This window comes from Corythoichthys intestinalis, chromosome 5 (genome assembly GCF_030265065.1).
Source record: "Corythoichthys intestinalis isolate RoL2023-P3 chromosome 5, ASM3026506v1, whole genome shotgun sequence".
Lineage (NCBI taxonomy): Eukaryota > Metazoa > Chordata > Actinopteri > Syngnathiformes > Syngnathidae > Corythoichthys > Corythoichthys intestinalis.
This window is the reverse complement of record NC_080399.1, coordinates 38,914,006-38,926,104: the sequence shown is the minus strand read 5'-3', so window position 1 is coordinate 38,926,104 and position 12,099 is coordinate 38,914,006. Positions and strand designations below refer to the sequence as shown.

The window sequence follows — 12,099 nt, the reverse complement described above, 5'->3', positions numbered from 1 at the left end:
ACTAGTTTTCGGCGGACGAACCAAACCACGCGGTCAAACAGCGCCACAAGAAGCTGACGCATGCTCACGGCGTCCCAGTTCGTCCCCTCCCTTTCGTTGAGCGCGGACGTGGTTTGTGTTTGATAGACATTTTGGACCATATTGAGTGTACTTTTGCTATTATGGGACCGAAAAAGACCCCACCACAGGCTAGTGTTAAGCCTAAGAAGACATTAAAGAAAATAAGGTATATTTTTGTGTAGTTTTAAGGCTTATTTATTAGAAAATTATGTTTTATGGGGACCTGGGAATGGATTATTCTCATTTTAATGGTTTCTTATGGGAAATAAATGTTCGGAAGACGAAGTTTTCCCCTTACACACACTTTCTGGGAACCAATTATGTTCGTGAGCTGAGGTATCACTGTATATGTATATATATATATATATATATACATATATCTAACTGAATATTTTCCGTCGTTGACCGTTTTTTTAAAAAAGTGACGGAAAAAACTGAAGTCCATCTGTCATTTTGACAGGTTGCAATTCACACCCCAGACCACAGGGTGGCGAGTGAGCATATTAATTAGCTATTGTCTCTCTTGATGCATGACGTCGTTGGCCTTACTCTGAAAAATGTCAAGGCAACTGAGTGTCCGAAGTTTCTTCAAAAAGCCCCAAAACCAATAATACAGTACAGTACCTGTAATAATGTAACAAATCGGCTTCTAATGTGGCAGACTTTTTTTGCTGTACCTGAACGCACCGTGGGGCTGACGGTGAGCAGGAGAGCGCTATTTTACCTTCTGTTTCGATCCTGGCGTCAACAGCAGTGGACACTCGGCGAGTTGATGGAATAAACGATTTGAAACCTGACGAAGCTGGCCATTTCTTAGGCGATGTTACCACAATAAGAACTGTCACCTTAACTTATAAAGACTGGCGAACGGAAGGGGGACCGCCGGCCGAGATCGGCATTCTACGACCCAGTTCACTGATGCACACACCATGCCTATATTTTGCTATCATTCATAGCTTCATTTCAATGGTAAGCGTCAACTTTTCTTTTTTTTCTCCACCTGCACTAAACTTAAACTGCACTAAAGTAAAAACAGGACTAAAATGCATTTTGCGTAGTTGGTAAGCTGGTAACAAGGAAGCCGAACTTTTAACAGCGCGTCAGCCGCAGGCGCGCACGCAGGTGCATGCGAGGCGATAAATCGCAGCGGAAAAATTATCGCCTTCATTTTTATTTACCGTGCGATAAATGGAATTATTGCATATTGCGACAGGCTTAACCACAATGTCATTATAAATAGATTATGACCAGATTTTTATGACCCTGTCAGTCAAAATGACAGACAACGAAAAAGTCTAGCGCAACCTCTGATATATATATATATACATATATATATATATATATATATATATATATATATATATATATATATATATATATATATATATATATATATATATATATATTAGGCCTGAACGATATTGGAAAAAACTATTGTTGCAATTTTTTTGAGGTTTGCAATATATTGCGATATTATATTGCGATATTATATATTTTTTTTAAAATCTTTTTTAAAGAAATTTTCACTAGATGACTTGAATAGCTGTTTGGAAATACTTTACTTGACACACCGTGACCACAGTGTATTCATATAATACCGTTTCATTTGTGAATGATGAAGATTGCTTTATGAAGGGATCCAGGAAGCCATGTCTGCACAAAATAGATCATTTATTGAACACAATATTTTACACTTCAACAGCAGCAAATACATTAAATGATAAATAAAAGGTGCATTAGTCCCCTAAGTTTTTGACAAAATATAACAATAAATAAAAACTTCTGTAAAATAACAACAAAGTTGTAAACATATTTGAACAAAAATATTAAATATGACAAATAAAAGAGTTGTTCACAAACTATAACAATAAATAAAAACCTCAGTAAAACAACAAAGTTGTCAACATATTGGAACTTAAATATTAAATCTGACTAATAAAAGTGCAAGTGCATTAGTCCCCTGAGCTGTTTACACAAAATATTACAATATAAAACTGCAAAACGGCTAAAAAGTTGTAAAAATATTTAAACAAAAATATTAAGTGTCAAAACTTTATGTGCAGCAGTACTATATATAGTTATTTGAAAAATACGATTTACAATAAATTTAAATATAAAAGAAACAGAAACTCAATTGAACTTGTAAATAATTGACCTGAATAACTGCAAATAACTGTTGAATAACAGAACCAAATTTCCTGCCTTCCTGATAGCGGTCACATGAATAAAAAGAAGAAAAGACATTCCTCCAGCTGTGTTATGTATTTGTCTGCATATCGTCCACCTTCCTTGCTCAGCAATTCTCAACTGGGTCTCATAGGTTTTTGGCCAAGACTACTAGTTTATCCACTATTGCAGGCTTGAGACAAGAACGTTGGCACGTAACAATGTTCCCACCTGTACTAAAAAGCCTCTGATGGGAAGGTCTTAGCAGGAATGCATAGATACCTGCGTTTTAAATGGTCCCACATGTTCGACAGATTACTTCTTGTTGATGCAACCATGGCGAGGCACTGTCGACAGGGCTGTTTTTTGTCCCTTATAGTCTTTTTCTTGCCAAAATACTTCCAAAACTCCTTTTGGAGACGGTCTTGCCTCGTTTCCTTGCTTCAACGTGTTGCTTTCTTGCTTTCACTTTGAGAACGGCCCCTCCTCCCTCCGCTCTGCTGTTCGGCCCCTCCTCCCTCCACTCCGCTGCCGCGGGGGGAGGGGGAGGAGCCGCTGACTTGCTGGAGGGAAAGAGAAGCTGTGCGCTCTCCTTCCCTCTCCTTCCTCAAAACAAATGTTTGTGGATTAAAAAAATGAAATGAAAAAACTATCGCACGTCCTTGCGATGGGACTATTGCGCATGCGCACATCGCGATGGCGATGTTTAAACGATATGTCGTTCAGGCCTAATATGTATATATATATATTAGGGCTGTCAAACAATTACAATTTTTAATCGAGTTAATTACAGCTTAAAAATTAATTAATCGTAATTAATCACATTTAATCGCAATTCAAACCATCTATAAAATATGCCATATTTTTCTGTAAATTATATATATATTCTGTAAAATAAATTGTTAGAAAGGAAAGATAAGAAACAAGATGGATATATACATTCAACATACGGTACATAAGGACTGTAGTGTGCATTTCACTCTACTGTCATTTAAATCTGTCTATGCTGTCCTCACTCCGAAGCGTCTACTTTTTCTAAAGCTAGACAGCTAGTGATCGACGCCTTAATAATTAGACTTCTTCCTTTTTCATCTGATTTATTAATAAAATGGCCTCAAACCATTGTCCTCTTTAGACCGTCGTCAAACTACAAAAAAAAGTACACAAGCATTGCATTAGCAACAACGTTAGCTTAACACGCTATACAGGTTCACTAAACATAAACAAAAAGCGTCTCATACAAAAAAATATAACATTTCACTTACTAACATAATATGTACATTCTATACAACAACCATACTTACGGACAAATCTTGTCCAAGGATCATATAAGCACAACATTACAACGTAGGCATCAGCCCGAGACGTCGTGCAGCCATATTGAACTGGCAAGAAAACAATAAAACAATGCCGCAAAGCGACCACAAGAGTTCGCTGTTAGACAGCACAAAAAGCCTTGCTGTAAAACTTACCAAAAGGCAGAATACTGTCTGAGCGGGACATGTGCGTTAATTGCGTCAAATATTTTGACGTGATTAATTTAAAAAAATTAATTACCGCGCGTTAACGCAATAATTTTGACAGCCCTAATATACACATTTAAAAAAAAAAAAAAATGTTTTTTTTTTTTTTTTTTTAAGAAATTTTTACTAGATGACTTGAATAGCTGTTTGGAAAGACTTTGGATGACTCATCATGACCACAGTGTACAGTATTCCATCGTTTTTCGCGGTTAATAGGGACCAGAACCCGCCGAGATAAGTGAAAAACTGTGAAGTAAAGCACCCCCCCCCCCATTGCTTGGCTTTATTACATGCTTCTGTTTACCCAACATGGCTGTAACTTTTGGAGTGACATGTAGAAATTACAAACTCCTCATAATCACTTCTGGTGTTTATTTTATATATCTCGCACGTCTCCACATTCTCCTCCCACAGACACACACACATTCATTCCAGCCCGCACTTCTTTGCAGAAACTGTTTAACAAGTTAAACGATGATTGACAGATTGCTGCCCGGCTGCTCTGACCAGATCAAAGCCATCGTTAACTTTAATAAGCAAGTGCCCAGTGGCTGAGCGCTGGGAAAGGAGGTGAGAGAGGCTGTGAGAGCGAATGAAGCAGATCAAAGGTTTGTGGATTGGGAAGAAAAAAAAAAACACGCGTCCTTGCGATGGGACTATCGCGCACATCGCGATGGCGATGTTTAAACGACATATCGTTCAGGCTTACCGCTTATCCTCACAAGGGTTGCGGGGTGCTGGAGCCTATCCCAGTTAACTACAGGTGGGGTACACACTAAATTGGTTGCCAGCAAATCGCACGGCACAGTGACACAACCAACCATTCATGCCTACACTCACATCTATGGATAATTTAGAGTGTTCAATATGCCTACCACACGGTTTGGGGGTATGGGAGGAAACCTAAGTACTGTACCTGAACCGTACCTGGAAAACCCACGCTGGCACGGGGAGAGCATGAAAATTCAACACAGGAAGGCCGGAACCCGGGCTTGAACCCTTGATCTAAGAGCTGTGAGGTGGACGTGCTAACCACTCTTCCGTGTGCCAGCCCACAGAAAAATTTACCACTATATACTATTTGACATTTAACAGCTATTGACGGGGATGGACGTCCAAGTCGTTTGGACTGGGAGGGGCGAGCAGCGAATGATCTCAGCCAATGAGCTAAGACTAATGTTTTACATTTACATTTACATTCACCACATCAGATTGGTATCATTCAAATTGTCATAATACACAAACAGAATGTTAGGTTTTAACTGACAAACCATGAATGGGATTTGATTAACAGCGTCGTCATAATGCCCTAAACAGGAACTATTCAGAATGAATGTTTTATCATTATGATGTCAGAGCATCTGGATAAAATACCAGTTCAGGACTGTTGAATATAGTGTCATTTTTTTGAATCCATTTGTCACAGTTTTCTTCCTTTGATTTATTGTTTCACTATCGGTCTTTATCTGTCACTTTCTTTCCTATCACTGACAGCCGGTGCCAAAGAAGTCGAACAAAGGTATCGGAATGAAAGGCCTCTCGCCCCGCTATCGACATAAACTACTCAATTGAATTTAACGCTCGGCCGCCCTTTTGTTTTCCACCTCAATCACGCAGACAAAACCATTTCTTCTCATTTCTTGATGTCCCCTCTCGTATCTGTGAAGTCAAACATCCAATCCACCCTGTTTTGGAAGCGCGCTCACATATGTTAATTAACCACATAATCTGATGCAATTAATGGAATAATGTTCCGCTTAATTAAAAGAATTGCTTTGGGCTTTTACAAATGAGATGTCCAATATTTGTACAGTCGACAACAGTGTTTCTTGAAGTTTGGTGCAAGTACCACCAGTGGAATGTGAGCTCCCTCTTTTGGTATGCAAAGGATTCCATGAACTTGATGTTAGAAATGCCTTAAAACTTTTTTTTTTTTTTTTTTTTTAAATTACGGTGTACGTGTTCGGTCTTACCATTCGGTCTGTCTTTATGTGCTTTTTGTGTCAAGGACTCTTGATTGCTTTTGCTCAGCAGTAGAATGTCATACTTTCTAAACCCACCTCTCTGAATCTTCCACTCCATGATGACAAATCCAAAGCTGCAGAACAGAGTTAACATTCATCAAGAGAAAAAAATGTGAATTCTAAAGGGTGTTTCTCCGAATGTTCTGCTTCTTTGGATCGTCTCGTCTGAAAGTTCAGGCAGCTGTCAACCCACTCAGAATGGAACAACAACAGCAAAGAGAGTCTTCAAGTGACTTTAAAATGACCTTGGAACATATACGTTATTGATTGGCTCAATCAAAATTGTGTTCTGGAAAGCCATAAATTTCTTTTATTGTCCACGCGAGGATGGAGGTGAAGTGACAAAAATTATATCCACAGTTGCAATCAAGGGCCAACAAAACAAGCGCGCATTTTCCTATTATACTTCATTTTGCAGAAATATAGATTGAGTTTAATCTTTCTTTTAAACAAGCATGTCAAAGACATGTCAAAGTAATCTCAAGCTTAAGTCAATTACTAAAGTTTTCTAATGACACATCCAAGGCCTTAAAAACAGAATTATCTAATTATTTGACCTCTGTTGTGCTTTTATCTTATTATCCTATTAAAGTCATTCTACTGTGTAATTGTGTGTAGTCTGAATGAAGCGTTCGTTTAATCATGGAAAACTTTGTTTTTGATTAGCCTGAGAGGTGGGGGAAAGACGACGGCTACAAATCAATGCCATTAAAAGTTGCACACCATTAAAAAATGATGCAACTATTCTGCTCAAGTACTGTAAATCATCGCTGTCAAAATTCTCCTCTACCTCATCAACCATTTAATTAAGAAAGCCCAAAACACCTCTTTAGTGCTTGGTTTTATTTGAGATCAATACAATGGTATGTGATGTTACAGCAATATGTTTTTTTAATTTAAAGTGGAGTTTCCAATCAATCTGTAATCAAAGGGGATTGAATTTCAAAAGAATGCATGGAGGGTCTTTCCAAAGGAGGAAAACAAATGGGTAGAAAGACAATTCTCCAGATCATTAGACCACATTTGATTCTGCTCTAGACTAAAAACTATCAAAAATGTGGCTAATTGCAACATTGGTGATCATTTTGGAAAAACATGTAATTAAATCGGGACTATATGATTGAGTTTGTATGCGTGTGTGAGCCCTGGTTTGTCAAGTCTTTGAACACTTCACCATAAACTTAATTTCACACCTGAAACGTTTTACATCATTTCAAGAGTTGTACACGTTTGAAGCTACATTTGCACTGATCAAAAACATTAACAGTCCGTGATTCACAATTTCAGTGTTATTCATTCATACATCTTTCATTCTGCTTATCCTCACCAGACTCCCGGTGCTGCTGGAGCCAATCCCAACTAAGTATGGGCAGCAGACAGGGTACACCCTGAATTGGTTGCCAGCCAGTCATATGGCACAAGGACCAAGGCCAGCCATTCACACACTTACTCAAACCTAGGGACAACTGAAGTAGTTAATCAGCACCATTTATGTTTTTGGAATGTGGGAGGAAACCGGACTACCTGGAGAAAGGTCATGCAGGAATGGGAAGAACATTCCATATAGGAAGGTTGGAGCCCGGGATTGAATCCTTGATCTCAAAACTGTGAGAGAGACATGCTAACAACTCATCCACTGAGCAGCTATTTCAAAGTTGTGTTAGGGAAAATGATTGAACACAAATAGCTGGGTCAAAATCTAATGTTACTTGCCTATTTTTTTAAATTAGTCTTAGCAAACTATTCTACTAGATTGTGACATCACAGTGTGACTAAATTACCCTTGCCCTATCTTGAGTGTCTCTGCCCATATAATGCCAGCTAGGTGAAGATCTGCTCATATTTAAGTATTCTAGCGAGTTTCAGACATTGTATCATTAGTTATGACCAGTGTTGTTAATAACGGCGTTACAATATAACGGCGTTACTAACGGCGTTATTTTTTTTCAGTAATGAGTAATCTAATTAATTACTTTTCCCATCTTGGCAACGCCGTTACCGTTACTGAGGCGGGAAAGGCGTGCGTTACTATGCGTTACTAAGTTGGTTGAATAAAAAAAAGTCTGAGAGAAACGGACTCACGGGGACGAGAGCAGAGCAGGAGTGGGGAAGACGCCGTTCCAACCGCGATGCTAGGTGGCTCCAATAATACCTGACTGCAGCCATAGCCGACAAACTACGCCCACATGACACGGTAGATATCATATTATAGAACTAGATGCATATGACAGACACTGCTGCACTGCCAACATGTTTTAAGGACTACATGCGTTTGTAAACAGCCGCCATCTTAAAGCAGTAGACCTCTCAGGAAGGCCCTGATGTAGAGATCCTTCCTAGCGAACCTAAGTAATTATTTAAAATCTAAAATGCTCCTAAATCGGCAAAATCTTAACTTAAATCTATCTTTAAATGATGAAACAGTTTTAAAACTTACACATGTTTAAAGTAGACAGAAGGCAACTAATGCAATAACGGGAGAAATTTTAACAACTTTAACGATTGATTCACAACTTTAAATGACTTTCACACATAGCAAAGGTTACTAGCTAGTTATCGCCATACCCTTGTGTCTAGTTAAGTGGAGGGTAAAGAATTGGGCTAGGGCCAATTGTCCCCCAAACACTTTAAGCTTCACATTGTGTGACCTGTGTTTTTTTTTTTTTTGTTTGTTTGTTTTTGAGGAAAAAAAAAATATCACTAGTTACTTTGCCAAGTAACTAATTACTCTTACATTCAGGTAACTGAGTTACTAACGCAATTACTTTTTGGGAGAAGTAATTTGTAACTGTAATTAATTACTTTTTTAAAGTAAAATTAACAACACTGGTTATGACACAGATCATGGTAGTGTGTCTTCTTTGGTGTAGTATAAATCCCCTGGTTTATGAACAGATCAACAGGATGTTATGGCAACATGTATAACTAGTGCAACAATTCAAATGACAAAAGATCAGCGACAGCGCTTTTGCATGCCCACATATTTTCACAAATTGATGATGCAATGTCTTTTCTTTTTCAGTATTTCTGAGTGAGCGAGGAGAGAATCAACCAAAAAAACAACCAAAAAAAAAAAACCAAACAGGAACGACGTTTACGACAAGAATGTCAGGCTAACTTTTATTACTTCCATCGTTTGAATACATATGAAAAAGCAGCTTTCTGATGTTTGCACTATGCAAATTTCGGTCCGAATCCATTACATTTTGTTTTTTTCTCATAAGCCAGTCATTATGAGCAAAACAAAACTTATGATGCACAGAACGAAAGGCACAACAACTAATTTAAAGCAATAGACAATGCAAAGTATGAAGGACTTTCCTGTTGCACAAAGTATTTAAGAATATAAATTAAGCATTCTAAGACCTCTGATGAAGGAGAAAAAATGTTTAGCCCTCTAAAAAAATAATAGCACAAGCACAGCCATTGGGACAAATGTGACATCAGTCACGCCACGCTTGAAAAGTACCTAAGACAAGCACAAGTGTGCTCCAGCACGCCAAAGGCTGAAGGCGTAAAAAGTCGTTAGTTACAGTTAGGGCTGTCCCAAACGACTAATTTCCTCCCAATTAGTCAGGCGACTATTTTTACGATTAGTCGACTAATCTAATATATATATATAAATGTGGGATGTTTATATGTACTGTACTGTACTGTAATGTACTGTACTGTACTGTACTGTACTGTACGGTACTGTACTCCCATTGTGGTTGTCCATTATGTTTTATTTATTAACTCAACCATGCCACATCTGGACCTTACCCATGCCAAAGCAGGACTCTTCTTACGGTTAAAGCAGGACTCTCAAATATAACATAGTACACATCTCATGAACGAGATTTTGGTCTTTTTCATTTTAAGTGGGCCAACTCTTTTATATCAAAAGTAAACAAATGAAAATTGCTGCTGTAATTTCATTCTTTTAATAAGCCTTGTAACTTGCTATGGCTTTGAACAGGTTTGATACTGCTGCGTGGCCACCGTATAGACATCTGATGTTGCTCACCGTTATCCGCAATGTAATCAGGGAGCTTGTGTGTCTGCTCAGACACATGAAAAATTAGAGGGAACATTGGACCTAGCCAATCATCACGTTTGCAACGGCGTTTCCACCCCCTTCCCTCCCTAGTAAAGTGCCCCTTCACATCCTCAGTAAGGGTAAGGGCGTTGCAAAAATGGGAAAAATAATTAATTAGATTACTCACTACTGAAAAAAAAAACTCCCTTAGATATGCCGTTATACTCTAATGTCGTTATTAACAACACTGCTGGCTAACTCATAACCTACAAGCAACACAGGCACCAATAAGTCTGCAGTTAATTCATCAGCCCACAGACAAAAATAACTAAATAAACTGTATACTCCGTTTCTCCTTTCTCTGCCAGAGAGCAGTTAGCCAATGCATGAAGAGTAGGAGGGGCAATCTGAGCTACTCGCATTTGATCGGCTAAAATGGTACTGGCATTTAAAAATATCTGACAACAGCTTCTTCGCCTACTTGGGAAATATTGACTTTTACTTACATTTCTCTCCACTTGAAAAATTTGGATTTTTTTTTTCTTGTCAGAAAAAAAATATACAGTATTGTTACACCTACACCTCATGGTACAGTGTTGAATATTGTTCAGTCCTGTCCTCTATTCTCATGTCTCGGTTGCATTATTAATAGGAAAACAGCAGCTAAGGTCACTATGCATGCAGGAAACCTTGAAACCAAGCATAGAGTTGTCGTAATAATAAATCACGGACAAGAATTCCCATGAGAACAAAATCTCAAGAGCACAGTTGCAATTGGGAACAATGTACACCAATAGTCATTCTTAACGGTATATTGTTGTCATGTTGTTTTGGAAACCTTGCCGCTGTGTCATTTTGTTGTTTTGGGAGGAAGCAAAGCAAAAGAACAGTGACAAGTGAGGGGTCTGGCAAGATGGGACTTTGCAACTGCCATTGAACCATGCTGACAAATATTAGTCCCATCAACATGTCTACTGTTCCACCTGACAAGCCAAAACCTCATTAGATAGCATCAGTGATAAGCCAAATTAATATTTGGAATGTGTCACACATAAGTGAATGTGTTTCCTGGAGGAAAAAAAATAAGTTATTCAGACCCACTTCTCTCCTTACAGCACTTGAGATGAATAGATTTACATTCACATTATATTCACAATTGTGATTCACTTTTACGTTACATCTAAATATAAACAATTTCAAGATCACAAAATAAGATACACCGTAATTTCCTGAATATAACGCGCACCCGTGTATAACGTGCACCCCAACTTAACCTGTAAAATCTAGGGGAAATTATTGTACCCCTGTATAAAGTGCACCCTAGTTTTAGCACCAATAAATATGAGTCTCGTGTCTCGAACTTTTATAAAGCAAGCGGTTGCAGCATTTTTTAAATTCTTTTGTGAAATATATATATTTTTTTAAATAAAATATTAATTTTCTGTGGTAAAATTTCTCACAATAAATAATAATAATATTCACAAAGTAAGGAGTTGTAAAAAGTTTTAACAGAATTCACCAGCGGAACTAATGTTGCAAAGCTGTGTAGTTCCCGGGGGGAAGAGTTTAGTTAAGGGAACAGCTGGAAGTAAACAAACGTCCCGTGAGTTGTGTGCAAGACGTACGTTGTTACTTTGTGAGTTTCAATGTCAATTAAAAAACGCGTCTTGGCTCCATGGTTCGACACTCCTCCTCAGACTCGTGTCCTAGCACGCCACACGGTCAACAATTATACAAAACGGATCGCCGTGTACGTTCTCTTCAGGACAACATCGCCGTGTGCCGGCATGTTGCGACGACAAGGTATAAGAAAAATGTAACAGTAAATAATAGACGAAAAGTACAAAAAAAAACATTTAATTTTATTAGATGTGAAAAATATCGTCATGAAAACAATTATTTACAACATGAAAGTTGATTATTATATAACTATCGTTCGGATTAGGTAATATTGTGCTGGTCCAAGCTTACACTGGAACATGAATCATGATGAATTTTTTCTGTCCCCGTCCCTGTACCCGTGTATAACGCACACCCATGATTTTACGAGTAAATTATGGGGGAAAAAAGTGTGTGTTATATTCGGGAAATTACGGTAAATCCATACTCACCCTCTCCTAAATACATTCACACTACCATTGGGAGGGAATGGAACCCATGCTATTGCACAGAAGTGTGACAAGTGAAACACTACATAATTAGATACTAAAAATTAAACTTGAAGTGCATTACTTAACTTTTTCTCATGAACTTTTCATCCAAGATGGCACAATGCTATTAGAGCTCCTCTAACATCTTGCTGAATTTA

The 12,099-nt window shown here is 38.1% G+C and overlaps 1 protein-coding gene across 1 annotated transcript in view; it reads right to left on the bottom strand.

Moving 5' to 3' along the window:
- The window catches only part of cdh13 (cadherin 13, H-cadherin (heart)), a 399,871-nt gene extending 388,687 nt beyond the window's left edge, over positions 1–11,184 (bottom strand). The window contains exon 1 of the mRNA XM_057837307.1: positions 7,856–11,184. Within this exon, the coding sequence (XP_057693290.1) occupies positions 7,856–7,978 (123 nt within the window). The 5' untranslated portion in view covers positions 7,979–11,184. The remainder of the gene's footprint in view (positions 1–7,855) is intronic.
- Between the last annotated feature and the right edge of the window lie 915 nt (positions 11,185–12,099).